The sequence below is a fragment of the Blennius ocellaris genome (assembly GCF_963422515.1).
Source record: "Blennius ocellaris genome assembly, chromosome: 4".
NCBI classification, from domain to species: Eukaryota; Metazoa; Chordata; class Actinopteri; order Blenniiformes; family Blenniidae; genus Blennius; species Blennius ocellaris.
The window spans coordinates 19,005,668-19,022,484 of record NC_137653.1 but is presented as its reverse complement, the minus strand read 5'-3'; the positions used below and the strand labels follow the sequence as shown (position 1 = coordinate 19,022,484).

The 16,817-nt window shown below is 40.9% G+C and overlaps 1 protein-coding gene across 1 annotated transcript; it reads right to left on the bottom strand.

The window, feature by feature from the left end:
* Positions 1-1,306: 1,306 nt before the first annotated feature.
* Positions 1,307-16,445, bottom strand: synpra (synaptoporin a; the record flags this gene model as incomplete). The annotated part of the gene is made up of 6 exons (XM_080495629.1): positions 16,425-16,445; positions 16,245-16,310; positions 2,916-3,040; positions 2,619-2,817; positions 2,263-2,454; positions 1,307-1,549 (listed from the first exon to the last, which is right to left on the bottom strand). Exons 1-6 carry the CDS (start codon positions 16,440-16,442, stop codon positions 1,307-1,309), a joined length of 843 nt encoding a protein of 280 aa, XP_080351755.1. The 5' UTR covers positions 16,443-16,445.
* Positions 16,446-16,817: the final 372 nt, after the last annotated feature.

Below are 16,817 nucleotides of genomic sequence, written 5' to 3'. Positions count from 1 at the left end.
CAAACAGCAACCAAACATTAACCATAGAATATGACTATACGGTACATAAATGCACAGATCGGTGATTTGACAAAGAAGAAAGCTCAGTGTGAATTACAGGCTAGCCCACTATTTTTCTCTTCTTTATCTTCACTGTGGTACTGGCAAGCTTTTTTGCTGGGCTTTAAAAGTTCATATGGACACTGCTGGAAAGAGGCATAACATGTCAGCATATTTTGATGATGGCAGAGACAACAGTTGCAGTAATCTGTAGAGGGTCAGGGCCCTTGTAAACAGTAAAGGAGACAATCTCGCTCTTTGCATCACAACAGTAAAATGGCACTGGGCTCGTGTTTGTGAAGCAGGAATGAAAAGCATAGAGACAAACTGCATGGTCGTATGAACATTGTGTGAAGTAAGTTTCAGAATGCAGTTATTGCTGTTGGTTTTTGCGTTCTAACATTATTCAAACCCAATGTCAGGAATACATATTTACTATGAATTAACAAATATAACGTATCATTAAAATATAGATACAGGATCAAAATTTGTATTATAAATGCCTATCATCAAAATATATTTCTTGTTTGATTAAAAAGATGATGTATGTTTACAGTACTAACTTGATAAACCCTCAATAATGAAACAGGGCAGTGTGTAATACTGTGTTGTAAACTTTCAGTGATTGACTATATGTTTTGTGCCCCCCCCCCCCCCCTCACAGTTTCACAGAGAGCATAACAGCACAGAGTACATATAATATCATGCAATTCAAAATATTCAAAACCTGAAGATATTCAAAAATGTAGTGGAGCACATTTCCTTCCATGACAGAGTGTGAACCAGTTTGAAAGAGACATCTAGTGAATACAGTGTATATCAGTTACATAGTACAGAGATAGAAACTGTCACTAATGTGTCTCAAACTACAAGAAATACAACATTCAGTAAGCAACAACACCTCTGAAGGAGAAAGCGTCAAAGACTTTTTTTTTTTTTTTTTTTAGAAGAATTTTGTACAATTCCTGACATTTACTTTAATATACAATGGGCACACCTTGAAACTCTCTCTCTCTCGCTCTCTCTCTCATTTTTTTTTTTTTAAATGACAACCTTTTTTGTTATTTTTTGCAGACAAATTGATGACCAGCTCTTCTCAGCTCATCTGCCATCGTCTCCTGATTGCCCTGGCTGAAGAGCAGGATTACTATTGTAACAACACACCATCAGTAGGGTAAAACTAACCTGTCTCAGGACAGTCTAAACCCAGCTCACGTTCACTATTACAGCCGCTGCAGATTGCCGCTCACGGAATAAAAAGGCACGACTACATCTGATTGGAGTAGGAGGTGGGTCCTCCCACCTGGCTGTACTCGGACGGCTGGCCCTGGGTGCTGAAGCTCCCCGACTGTTCGAAGCTTCCCTGATTGTAGGGCTGCTGGTTGAAGGTGCCGGCCTGCTTCTCGGACGCTCCCCCTGCCAGTCGGGAAGCACCTTTGTGCCAGCCTGTCTCCTTGAAGACAAACCAGATGTTTCCAGCCCACAATACAAAGTTGAGATACCCAAATGCCTAAGAAAAAAGAGAGTACAAGTAGCACAAGATCAATTTCTATTAGACTTCAAAAAGGAAGTAAAAAAACAGTCTCGATGTCATTCAGTTGATGTCAATGTGCTGTAGATATAGTTTGTGAAGACGGTACATTAAACAGTTAACTCAAGACTGTGCAGTTTTGTCTCAAGCATCTAGTCTATCCTCAGTCCAATAGGAAAATATCAGACTGAATAATGAACACAACAGAAAGAAAAGACAATCTAAAAAAAACTTTCAAACTTATGGATTGAAAAATACTGGATACTCCAGTGAATTACAACCTTAGGCTCAAACATGTTAAAATTGTTTAATCACTTCAACACACAACTTTTGTTGAAACAAACATTTTTTGGTGTTCAGCAATAATGTGACATTTATTTACTGTGATATTGATTTGCAATTGTTTTTATTTCTTTTTTTTTTGTTATACTATTTTCCTTAAACATAGATATCGAGAAGTGAAAGTCAAGTTATTTTCAAAGCTTTTTGAAGTTTCTCAGGCTTTCAGTCTTTATTGTTTATTGGGATTGCTTTCTGGCACTGCTGCAACTGGTTTCATATAGCTGAATTCAAGCATATGTGTTTATTTACATTTTCTACAAACTTGACTTTAAAAAAAAAAGAAGCTAAGTGAGCTCAGTGACTAATCATTCAGAAAGTGTTTGAAGCTTTTCTTTTGAATGGCGACATACCACCGAGGTGTTGACCCCAGACCACCGGGGTCCGTGCACAGAGCTGCACTTGTTGGTCTGGATTTTGCAGGCGGGGATGAGGAGCTGCACCTCATCTGGATCAGTGGCCAGTTTGACATCAGACAAAGCCTTGGCCCATGCAGAGGAGCTGACCAGCCACATGAACGAGAACACAACTGTCACTATAAAGTCCTAGAAGACAGTGGAGATGATGAAAACCATCAATTTATGAATGACACTGTGAAATTAGTTCGTTTGAATGCTGGGATTCAGATGTCACAAGAATGCATGCTTGGAAAACATCATTCAGCTAAATTACTACATGCTAAAAACAGTAGTAACTCCACTGTACTCACAATGAGTGGTGCCCGGCTGATTTCACGATACTTGTTCAGAAAGAAAACGTAGACAACGGTGGCCGTGAGAGAATACAGGAAGGCGAAGACAGCAATGGTAACAAAGAACTCTGCAGAGGACGAATAGTCTCCAATGAGGAATACTTGCTCCCTCCTTGTGGCCTCACATGCGGGGGCTTCAAATGACACCTGATGCAACCTTGAGCACAGATCAACACACAGGTTAAGCACAAACACATGTATTAGTGTACGATCACATGAAGAACTGTCAAACAGACACAGATGGAGCCCACTCACCTGAAGGGATAAGCAAAGTCAATGCCAATGCTGAGGTTGCTGCTGGCCTTCTCCATGCAGTCCACACTCACCCGCAGCTGCCCAGTGTATCCACCACAGGTTGCAAAAGCAAAGATGGCAAAGAGCTGCAGAATTACAAAAGAAAACCCTTAAGCATCCAATGCTTGCTTTGAAAGCAACCCATTTTCAAACTGAAACCACAATATGCATTATAATGTGTCTCAAAGGCCTTGCGTGAGAGCAAAGCCATCAGCTTTAATGAAATGCATGAGCTCAAGAGCTAATGGGTCTCTTCGATTGGGAATTTCCTGACTTGCAGTTGAGCCATTCAATCAGCAGACAGAAGAAGATGGAACCATCGACACCGCAAGTCAGGTGGAAGTGTGTCACTGTAATAGTTTTTAGGGCAGAATAATCGTGCTCTGGACAGCAACACTACAAAGAAGACACACTAATATGTCAGACGATCGAGGCAACACAGAGACGAGAGCTTCACATTCCTTGGCGTCAATCCACCTCAGCTGAACTGCAAATATCTACCACGAGGTGAAGAAGGCTCAGCTTCCTCAATAAGTCGAAGCATTCTTGTTTCCCTCATCCTCTGCTGTGTTGAACCTGCAGATCTGGTGAAGGTGGCAGAGCACATCGTAAGCTGACCAGTCCTTCCATTCAAAGATATTTAAATTGACATACCGGTACTACAAAAAAAAGGCGGCTGTACCTTAAAGGACCACATTCACACAATTAACATTACTTATTCTCCCAGCCCTCTGGAAGGATATTGCAGGCGTTTCAATTCTCAACAAATAAACCCAGAAATAGCTTCTATCCAGAATTATTTTTTATTTTGTATTTTCAGCTTAAATTTTTTTTATTATTTGTTATTAAAGGTAATATATTCTAATCTAATTTATATCCTTTGGAAGCCCAGTTGAGATATTATGTGCATATGATTAGGTTTCAAAATTAATACTATTTTTTGGGCTGGGATCCTGATGACATCCGGCGCTTTCATGCTGCCCTGGGTGGTATGATGTGACACTTATGACAGAATAAACTGCACAGACAACACAGATATCTTTGCTTTTTGAAGTTCAGATTGGCCTAAATCACCGCATCCTCTGGTCTGATGAGAATATTTTTGCCCTCCGTGTTTGACGCGATAACAGAAATATTATAATCCCAAAATAACATTTTAAATCCACCACATGTTCATGTCTTTAAGAAATATTTATTTTGTTCTACCTCTACAGCAGGACCTCAGTGGCTGTTTTTGTAACCTCCATTCTGACTTGTTGTCCAGCTGAAATTTGACTTTACAGACCAGGAAGCTGGGTGTTTATTATAAAACTGAATAAATCCAGAAGTGGGTTGAGCAGAAGCAAGCAGGAAAATCTTCTGAGCAGAGCAGATCCAGAACAGCCACTATGTAGCAGACCTGGTACAGAGCAGAAATGGAGCAGACGGGTCAAGGTGGGTGGTCCGGGACTGAGCTGGTGCCCGTGGGCAGGTGATTAAGGTGGTGTCGGAGACACGGAGCGAGAGATCAGCTGGCTGCAGAGCAGTCCAGTAGGAAGCTGACAGAGTGTGAAGATGTGCAAGGTTGCAGGTTTGGGTGAAGTTATATAGCCGAACTCCTAAACAGCCAGACAATCCTTACCCGGTGACAACAGCTGCACAGAATCTCCCATGAGAGCTCTGAATACACCACCTCACCACGCCCAACTGAAGACAGAGCAGAGAGACGCAGCAGCAGGGCAATAGCATCCCTATGCGGATACTGCTGTGCAGGGCATGATAGTGTCAGCAGTTCAACCATTATAACATTTTGCTAATTGAAGTCTCAACAGTTTCTTCACCCTGAAGTCTGTTTTACACCAACTGATAACACTTTAGCCATATCAGCACATTGACTACAATAGCTGCAGAGAGCATGTGGGCTGTGCTGAAAAAGGCCACTCAGGGACAGAGAGTTGGAGCTGAGCAATGCTACTTGAGGATAAATTCCCTTCTAGATTCCTGTTCTTTCTTAAACACCTGTGGGCAAACGAGGCAAGCTTGGACACTCCCAGGACAATGGCCGCAGATCTGAAGAAAATCTCAACATTTACTTTATAAAAACATCAACAAGCATGCAAAGATAATCTGTCAAACTTTTACTGTAAACTAAAAGATATTTTCTCTATGTTTTTACGTATTGAATTAAACCCAATGTCTTGCAATTAATTAATAACTGACTTAAGGTTGGTCCTTCGTCCTCATTTAATGAAATTATCCCAAGGTAGAGGAGTTAAAGTATCTTCCCGTCTGATTCACTATTGATGGGAGATGAGATCGTGAGATCGGCCACATAGCTGGATAAGTGGCTGCGATAATGCAGTCACTGTATCAGTACTGTATCAGTTGAAAATGCATACATCACCATTAATGTTTCAATAAATATGAAGGGACTCTAACTTTGATTCAAGGCATTACACCCTGTCAAGAGTGTCTTCTAAGAAAAACAAAAGACCAAACAATTTGCTTGTGAAAATATGAAAACAGCAATAGGGTTGGGCTTTAGGAATGGGCCAACAAAAAAAGGGGACTCACCTCTTACCAGACTAAATTGAATTAATTACATGAACTGAACTGTCCTGGTATTGCTGTCCATACTCAAATATATAACCCAAACATGCATTGTTTCCTGAACCATAACGCATTCATTCCATGTTTCAAGCCTACACCCACTAAAAGGGAATGGGATTATTCGGTCATGAGACGGGTTAGTTTTACCCTACTGATGATGTGTTATTGCAATAGTAATGTGAGAGGGAAAATGTGTAAAAAGCCACAAGACAAATTAAATCGAACAGACGGTATTGAACATTGATACGAGAGAATATAATCTTGGAGTTTTCAGTCTTTCCAACAACATGCATAGATAGCTTCATTTTGTGTAATGGTATGTTTCTTTTTTCTTTTTTGATTGATCTGATTGAATGAAAGGAGATTATTCTTGGGATGAAAGCCAAAGTCAGAATCTGTTTGATAAACAATCTAAAATCAGGTAGTAAAATACAGCAAACATAATCAGATTCATGCTCTCTCTCTCTCTCTCTCTCTCTCTCTCTCTCTCTCTGCCCATTTATCCATATGAAGCCCCCCCCCCCCCCTCATAGCCCCGAGAGTTCTCACAGCCATAATCACCATAATCAGACCTGACGCCTGGTTAGCATGAACCTCTCTACTCCCATATTACATGCAGCTGGACATGCAGCTTGCCAGCAGCAGGGTAATATTTATTTCTCTCCCAGTGTGAGAGAGCCTTTACCTCTGGAGGGCACTATCAGATCACTGAGCTGGACTACAGTACCTACCCCCATCTTGGAAATATGTGTTAGCAAGTTGTTGAAGTGCAAAATCATAGATTGTGTGCATGTCACACACTCAATGGTATGTAAAGTTTTATCAGAGAAACTACTATCATTGACACCAGAAATTCCTCTTATGCCCCCAGAAAACTACCAAAGCCATAGAACAACAATAATAATGATAATCATTATGATCTCTAAACCTAAATCCTAAAATAATTGCACAGGCGAAGTTGAAACACAAAATTATTCTCAATGATCATTTCCAAAACTCTAAAACCAAACTCAGTACAAAGGGGTCACAAATGCATTGTTCATCAAACCCCCAGAATTGTAAATAAACCGAAGGAAATTCAGCTTTTACCAGTGATTCTCATGAGAGCCTGGTTGTAACAGAAGCAGATCCCACAAAGCTCAGGCAGGCTTGGTTAGCCACACCTGTCTTAAAAGGGGCTGCGTTTAGTTTGGGTTACATCAGCCCACATCAAAGCATGTATGAAAATGGAAATGCTTCATTTTCATTATATTCTTGCAGCTTCCGGCTTCATGCTGAATGCTCCCTTACCTGACTGCGATGTTGCACAAGCTCTTCACACTGAAACATTATTACCCCCTCCAATGATCTGTTTTCGCTTAGGTCTATGTGACAAACCCCACCAACATGTCTGAAACAAAAACAAATTTAGACAATTTGCATATAACCTACTGAAGAACTGACACTGTGCATGAAAACCACACCATGCGGTTGTCTGAAGAGAAGAAACAAATAACACTGAACAGTGATAGAATAAATACTCCATCCTAATCATCACAAACACTCCCAGATAAACATCTCTCTCTATCTTGCTTTGTGTATCTCTATACTTTCTCCTGCAGCTGTCGAAAACTGCCTGTGATTTTCGGCTCGGGTTTAGCCCCTCTCACTTCTGGCTGGGGCTTTTTAACAGGAGAGCGTGGCATTGTGGAAGGAGGGTGGATGCTAAGCTCTGCACCCCCGTGTGTTTATCTGCCTCTCCCAGCTGGGCTCCTCAGGGAACAAGAAAGAGAGAGAGAGAGCGAGAGAGAGAGAGAGAGGAGAGGAAAAAGCAACTGAGAGAAGAGGGAAAAGCCACAGCACAGGAATGAAGCCCCTCTGCAGTGCAAACAAAGCTCTGAAACATCTCCCTGTTTGCCTTTTTCTCCAGTGACCTACATGGCTGTGAAAAGCGCAGCACTTATGTGACAACCATAAATTGATTTCCAAACCAGTGGACTTCAGTCAAAGATGAATGAAGTGACTTGTGATATTATGTACTGACAGAAATTAATGGACGTGATGAGATATGGGGGCTCAGATGAACTTGCGAGTGAGCGCTCTCGAGAAGGAAGGCTTTGCTTGGGATTATCAATCTGGATTGACCGTCGGCTATCAGACCTTGATGTTCACAAACATGGTGTAGCAAAAAAATGACAACAAAGAGAAGCCGTAATGGACACAAAAACACAAAATATAATTCAAAAATGGGAAATGATTAATATGTGGTGGGAAAATGAATAGAATAAGTGGGAGGACAAGAGAAAATGGAGAAGCTGCTTGAACACAACACCTTGATTGCAGTGGATCAGGATGCGACAGAGGTGGTGACGGATGGGAAAGTGAGGATCGGCAAAGGAGAGCTGAGATACATTCGTTGATGAGGTGCACTTGACATTTTCAAAAACCCGATCGCTGACGCTTCACGCTCATGTACAAGCAACGTCCACCTGCTCTATTCAAGTCAATGGAAATCATAGCGATGTCAAGTGGCTGCCTCAGGAGAAGGAAAATGTCTCTGATGTTCAAACCTCTCCCTGCCTCACTGGAAATGTGAGGGAATCTAGGACATTCTTTATGGAGATGGAGGAAAAGATGAAACAGTGAGGGGGACAGAGATTCGCTGAAGGAGGCATATTTCATTGAAACTGCTTATCCCTAACTGTAATTTAGAGGCAGGCTACTTGAAAAAACTACACAAATAGATCATATAGGTTGGATTGAAAAGACAACAAATGTGGAGAACTAAAATGAGGGGGAGTATCACAAATGTCAAATACATCAATCAGAATGTGTTGTTTTTTGAATGCTTGTAGATTAATAAAAAGCATCATATTATTCATAATGTCCTCGTTTGTGTGTGCACAGTTGCACGTGTGGCTCTGATTTAGTGCAAAGTGGCACACGTGTATCGGAGTGTTCAAGGGCCACAATGTGAGCAAGCAATGTGTATGTATGAGAACGCGGAGCAAAAATATCCCACTCCCTCCACTCAGGCAGAAGCATTAACCAGAGTCCACACACACACACACACACACACACACACACACACACACACACACACACACACACACACACACACACACACACACACACACACACACACACACACACACACACACACACACACACACGCTATGCGAACATGAGCAATTTTACGGCAACTAGTTAAGTACAAAACAAAATGACAAACACGGATCAGAAATGGAGGCACAGTGAGGCGAGAAAACAGATGCACATTTCAACTGAACCTTGTCGATTGATATTATTCAAACTGAAGTATGAGGGTACGTGCTATTTTTGCATTTACTTACTCGATACAGCAAAATGCTTGTTTTTTTTTATTTTATTATTATTTGTTGGTGTCCTGTCCTATCTGTCCTACCAAACATTGGTTTGTGGCGGCCTGGAGGTTGGAGAAGTGAGCTTTGTGTTTGGAGGTTTGCATGTTTGAATCCTCTTGACAACACGTCACAACCGTCACTTCCAAGACCCTTGACTCCCAGCAGCCCAGTGCTCGACCCAATGTAGAAAAATAATTTTCCCAAAGGGATCAATAAAATATGGAATAAAAAAAAATCTAAAGTCAACGTATCTCACGTATCTAAATTGAAACACGCTATTACATGAATTTTGGTAAACTTCCTCAGTATTCAGATGAAAAGATTTGGTCTTTCAAGCTGTTTGGATCCAGGCGAAAGAAATGTATGATAGGAGGCATGCTAGTCAGAGATTTTATTTTCAAAGAGCTACTTTTGACCTTATATCATGTGTAATCGCCGTACCTTATGCACTTCATTTGATCTTATCATTTCAATAAACATTCAGTTCTGAAAATGTGCATTTGGATTTATTTCACACTCTTGCAAAAACCTAAAGGTGAGAGAAATATAGCATGCAGGGAACAGAAACACACCACATCCAACAGCCTTAATTTATTTTGAAAACCATATGTCAAAAAACTAAGCTCAAATGAACCGGGAATTGGGTGAACCCCCCCCCCCCCCCCCCCGAGACCAAATAGCAATAGCATCAACATAGGATTTGCTATCCTCTATCACATCTTTAATTTCACAACTGAGCACCAAATCCTCAAGGCTTTTATGCCTCTACACACAGATGTGGATACACTTCACTGATACTGATCTCAGCTGCTACGTTAGTCGGAAAATCCCACTTTTTTCACCGAAATAGGCCGAGTTACACAAAGAGCCAAAGAGTACGAGCCTTCAGCAGAAAGCCGTCTGATCATTGCTTCAGTACCAGCGCGGCAGAACAAAATCAGTAGCTCATTTAGTGGTGGCTAATCCACCCCAGCACAGGGAGCGCTTTGTGCCAAGCACAGCCCAGATTCATCTTTCCCCTCTATCTCTCCGTTCATATCCAGCGGTAAGCTTGACTGACCACAAGACAAATTTCCATTTATTCTTGTAACTGTGTCCCTTCTTGGAGCTCTCCGTGGCCTGATGGAGTTTCCTTTGTTACTTTGCCAGGTGACCTAGCTGGAACCAGTGCCCTGTTTCCTGCTATGACTCTTCATATGAAGCTGAACATGGGCCTCCAGTGTTTAATGTATCACCAAACCCACTGTGTTTGTTGTCATTTTGTGTTTAGTGGGGGAGATTTTTACAGGACAGGGAAAAGAAAATGTCCTTTCAAGGATGTTCGGATGGAGAACATTGTATACATTCAAATCAATGCCTTTACTCTCACATATCATAGAATAAATTTTCAGGACCAGTGTGTAGAATTCTAATTACATCCTTAAAATGCTTATACATGTTGTGGACAGGGATTCATTGCTTTTCTGAATTTAAATCTTTCAATATGCTCTTGTGATTGTGCAACTTATGTTTCGATAAATTATTCACATTATCAGTGACTATATCTCTAATTAAAAACTTTGTAAGTTGTTCACCTGCCAGGCAAAGCGATGCACAGCATTGTGAGAACTCTATATTTCTGTGTCCTATCCAAGGAAGCTCAACACATGCACTAAGGGAAAATAGTCCACTCCCAACTTGAAAATGCCCAATATTCACAAGCAAGTCATTTAAAACAACTGAAGCTTGAACAACGAAAGGATACCTATTGGACTGACGAGCGAAGACATGATAATAATGCTATCTCTGCATTTGTTATTTTTGACATGAGAGTGATGAGGTACAGAGAAACACCAATTCTGAATTAGCTCCCATCGTGTTGATCTGAAAATAACAGGACTCACATTGTCCCTGTTGCAGTTCATTTCAAACTGGTGTTTTTGCTGTGCTGATTGTGACTTACAAAACATAATTTGTCCTGCGGTCTCAACACGTCAAAACATTTTACTCTCTGGAGGATTTCCACATGTCAATACGATTTTTATGAGTTCTCAAAGTGCTTAGCATTGTGACAGATGTTTCCCTTTTAACAAAACATTTGAAGGAATCTGGGAAGATTGAGAAGTAAGATGTCATATTACCATATTAGTAGCTTGTGACTTATGTAAAGCTTCAGAAAGCAGCATCAGTCAAATGCAAATGTTCAAGGATGTCATGGCCTTCAATAGTCAATCTTGTGCTCAAAATATATGCTTTTGGAAACCATTTCATCCAGGATATGTTAGACAATTCCTAAAACTATGAGGGCTTTTTGATGGTATTGAAGACCGTGAAATTGCATTCATGATTACAGTGCAGTGTTAAGTTATTTTTTCACACTGTAACAAGGTTACCAAACTAAACTTACAATGTGGAGTGTGTAGGTTTACGCCATACACTCCTTCCACCATCAAAAGATAAGCTTGAATAGCTTCATTGTGATTTTGACCATTAAAATAGTTGCCTGTTAAATAGTGGTCCTTCTCGCTGTGTTTGTTGTATGATGAACTGGTGACGCGTCTCTGTGTAACCTGCCTGTCACTCTGTGGATGGATGGATGGATGGATGGGTGGATGGATGGATGGATGGATGGATGGATGGATGGATGGATAAGGCAACATGTTCCCTTTCAGATTAAAGTTAAACTGTGTCTGCAATAAACTTCAGTGTAAGATCAAAAGTATATAGTTCCACTGTGACTGTTAATCGGCCTGCATAATCATTTCAGTTAAAATGTCTAATATAGCCCCGGGCTCCCATCCAGAGTCTGGATCATATACTTCTGGATAGATGTGGGTTTATATTTTCCAGCTAGATTACTGGCGTACTGGAAATGCCAAAACTGGTGCAGATGTGGGAGTAATACCAGACAACTAACATCGGCCGGAAAAAAAGTTGAGGAATCAAACATAAAGTACATTGAGTCAGAAAAACACAAACGGTTGGCCAACACAGGAGCTTGAAAAATAAATCCTGTCAACATTGTGAATTAGAATTCACAGTCAAAAGTAAGAAGTTGTTTATATTGTGTTCAGTACTAAGATCTTTTCTGAAAAACGGAGATGACAAATAACGTATTCAGTCAGCCAAGCAGCTTACGGATTTTTACCAACCAGGTGTGAGGGCTGAGGCAGCGTGACCGAATCGCTCCTCAGATTCATACTCAGCAGTTTTCACTGACATGCGGCGACATCCTCACAGTGAGGAGCTTTAAGGTGAGCAATGTTGTCACAATATTTTCAGTATGTGGCAAGTTGTGCCCATATGAAGCTTCAGTATATCAGTGCATGTTGCTACTACATGCATTTAAAAAAAAAGTCTTGAATCTTCAAATATGCAGTGATTGTTCAATTAAGACTCCAGCGTTACCACTAGAACTAAAAGAAAAGAAAAATAAACATGGGATAGCAGCAGGCAGAACTTCTGCTCCACAAATAGACTTCTTTTATTCTTCAAATTTTATTCTTGGTGGGTTGCTCATTGAACAATTCGATTAAATTAAACGAAAAACACAAATACTTTGTTGTGACAATCCTGAGGCCAACTGAGCTGGTGTACAGCTTTATACTAAAGCGGACATCATAGTATAGTGGATCAGCCGTGACTTTTAGATCAGATAGGGGTCTTTAGTCATGAACTCGACTCATGATGGAACTCCGGCTCAGGCTGATGAGTCTCTGTGACTCACCAGCCGGAGTTTTGCAACAGTACAGGAAGCCAATGAGTCGATACAGTACGAGTAAAACTCTTGTATGGGAGATGCTACAATGGCCTGATGATGCTTCAGTGCACAACAAAATGCATGTTTATCATTTGCATCATGTGCTCAAGCAACTGTACAATTTTGCTCTCTTTTCCCATATTTCCATCCCTCTCCAACACACACACACACACACACACACACACACACACACACACACACACACACACACACACACACACACACACACACACACACACACACACACACAGTGAAGAGTTTGGGCACATCTCAAAGGACAGCTTCTGCATGAGTTGGTCTATGGTGGAGAGGAGGGACCTTACAGCTGTTTGGATCGGAATATGCCAGCCACTGACAGTGTGCCAAACAGACCAAGCGCCTGCATGCAGTACAGGCACACGCCTGCACACACACACACACACACGTGCACACACACGCACACACACACACACACACACACACACACACACACACACACACACACACACACACACACACGCACACACACACGTGCATGCACCCTTGCACAATCTTCTAGTATTTCCTGCAGACATCCCTGATTGAGGATGTGGCATCTCGTCATGCAAATTGAAGCGCTGACGAAATCTACTAGTTTTCTCCAACATCTTAACTAAGCTTACGATACCCTTTAAACAACTCTGTTTGTCTACACGGCCAATCAGCCATGCAGTCAAGGGCTCATCATTAGCAAAATAAATGTCAATCGCTGCCTGAACAATAGCTTTCAGGGCCATGGACACGTAAACAAACAAAGCTGACACACATTTAGGGTTATACTGCAGGAAGGAACTGACTGCTGGGATTTTAAACACAAAAAGTACTGTGACTAGAATTGTTTTTCATGGTTTTACAAATTCCTCTGAAGACAGCAAACTGGAAATCTCTCTTCGTAGTGAATCATATTGAGGAGATTAATGGATACCTGTACAACCTGTGATTTACAATGTAAGACAATGTTTAAAGGGACTTGTGATTGCATCGGTTTTTAAAGCGTTTAAAAAGGAAGTGAAAATTGGACCAGGGTTTTGCAAAGACATTCCTTTTATTGTACCGAAAGGTATTTTGTTATCTGGTTCACTACGCAGACTCCATTTCAATATATTGTTTGTATCATAACCCTTCTTAGTCGTTTTCATTTTTTCTGTTCTGATGTACTTCTTTCCCTCCAGCTTTAAGTTTGAGACCGATCACAATCCACATGTTACTGTTTTTTCCTTCTTTTTTCCAAAATAAAGAGTTGTTTTTTGTTTTTGCTGTAATACTTCCTGATGATCAATAACCAACATGTGGAAGTGCACATTAAATGGTGCCTTGAATGATTGTAGAAATAGGACAAACTGGTGATATTACATTTAATTCATAAACAGAAGCCTCAATAGTGTGAAGATTAGTCAACCACACAGATGCCTGACACCTCCCCCTCACCAGCCTGGTCACACTCAAGAGACAGAAACAGGCTTTCCAATAGTATAACATTGATTGCCAAGAAGCAACAAATATGTAATCTACCAAACTGAAATTCCTTTATTTCTTTGTGTGATTATGTTTTGTGAACTTTCTATATTTTCATGTAAATACTTCATGAGCATTTATGTTTTTACAGTTGCTGATGTAAATATCATGCATGTCCAAAAATATTCACCATTAAAAAAAATGGAAATTGTGTTTGGTCAGAAAAAAAAAAAAAAAAAAAACATAGCATGCACTATCACCAACAGATTGGTGCTTTTACTGACAGCCATTATCTTTTTATGTTCTTTGTTGGAATCTATCCATCACACTACCTGTGCACCTCTCAGTGTCCAATGATGTGTCAAAACATGTTTGTTGGAAGTTAACTGATGGTTGAGAGTTCTTACTCAGTTAAATGACGACCATCAATGTGAGCATATTTTATACATAAATTCAAGTGTTCCTTTTTATCATTTTCATTTACAGGGTAAGACCGTTTTAACTGACTTCAATGCATATTTTTCTGTATCCTTTTATTATGAGACAGAAGAAACGTAACTTCCAACAATAGTGGGAATATTGTGTGGTGAGGTAAAGTCCTAATGTGTGTAACTATAACAGGATTTCTTGTACATATCCTGTACAACTGTCCTCAGACTGGAGTAAAACTGACCTGGAGTCAAACCCTCATGTAAAAGCCAAATGAAGACAGAGAGTACAGTTACATCATGTAAACTCCAGGCAGGGGCAGAAAAGTATACCGACGATGATGCGTGGAGTGGAGATCCCTGTCCTCTGTTATATTATAAAGAAATAGCCTTGCTACAAGTGCAGCACTGTTGGCGATGTGGAATAAATCTGAGTTGCTGGGTCACAATTTGAATTTTTATGAGGCCACTGGCCAGCAGAGACAAAGGGACAGTTTCCATCTGCTAAGGTGAGAGTGGGAGTGTAGAAAAGAGAAGGTCGCTTTTATAATGATAGGGAAAAAGTGCGTGTACGTGTAAGATTATCATCCTGATCATGAATGAACACATTACAGCCAGAAGCTGTATCACTGTTACAAGTTTGTATGCGTGCGCACGCGCACGCACGCACACACACGCACACAACCATCTGCAACAAGCGGTCAGTGGCAGGCAGCGACAGCAGAGTGTTATCTTCATCATACAGATGGTGCTTTGGATCATCTGCTCATTCTCTGGCTCTGTCCCACAAATATCACAGTCAATATTCACAAAGCCAAAAGGGACACAATTCTCTCACCTCACAGATAGACATCTCTGTCGTCTGAGTTAATTGTGAGTCTCAGCGAGCTTCATTCAGTGTGAAAAGAATTAGTTTATGGGGTGAAAGCAGCTAGGAGGGGAACCTCTGCAAATTTAATGGTATTTGCAAAACTGGGAAATACAAGCTCATAAACACACGCACATGCGCGCGCGCGCACGCGCACGCACACACACACACACACACACACACACACACACACACACACACACACACACACACACACACACAGTATCTTAGCAGAAGCTGAATAGCCTCATGGCTATAGTAATTTTCTCTAAACTCACATCAAAGAAATGCAGTTATCTTTTTTGGCTCCAGGCTCATTTGCACTGTGCAATAAACACAAGAGTCTACAACCAGCACACGGAGAGAAAGAGGTAGTAAAGCTTTGAGTCAGTCAGACTGGGACACCCCGTTCTTATTGTGGATTCCTGTTATATCATTTCACTTTGGGTTAAATTGGGGCAATTTTTGTGGAGTGGCGCAAAACGCGCATGGATTGGCACGGCGCATCCAAATTACGCACAAGTGAAAAGGGACATCGCTGTTTTCCTTTGCACGTAGTTCTCACGGAACTATAAATCCTAAAATAAACTTAAGCCGTTCAGTCACGGTGAGAAGAATCATTGCTGATATATTTGCGGGTAAAGGTGTTAAGTGACACAATATTCATATGTCAAAAATAATAAACTGAGATCTGCAAGAATATGATCAATGCTCTATTTTTTACTGAGTAAAGGATAAACGCAGGCTTTGATATCACCACACAGCAGACACCATAAATTACATAACCCACGGTGCATTTCATGATCAAGTCAATAATAAGTTCAAACTCACCCACTCCAAAACACGGATAAATCCCAGAGGTAATTTTAGCACTTGAAATGTCCCTCCAGACGCAAGCTGCATGAAGACGAAGGAAGAAAACATCTTATTTCTGCCACCAATTAACGGCAACATAGTCAAAAGAGTGGGAATGAACCACCTTACAACAGTTTAATTCGATGTTTCTCTCACCTGGTTCGCCGTGTCCATTTCAGCTGCGGGTTACTTTGTTTTTATTCCTTGCTTGTTTGGACGTAAACAACCTGAAACCTTCAAACTGCAAACCAGGACCAGATTGAAGAGTGTGAGGCGCGGAAACAGTCAGGCGCTCCGAGCTGTCAGTCCGACTTCGTCCGGAAAAACCCGAACAGTCCTTGTGCTCTTCTCTTTTCTTTTTTTCTCTCTCTCTCTGTCGATATACAGCATTTTTCCATGGAGATAGCCGCGGATTGGCCTTCAGAAAAAGGAGTGGCGTCTATCTTTTTTTTTGCAATTGGATGCCACTCATTCGGCATTTTATCGAGTTTACGCGCTTCATTTGATATTTGGGGGCTCAGTATTCTTGTGTTGCGTTTTAAACAGGGT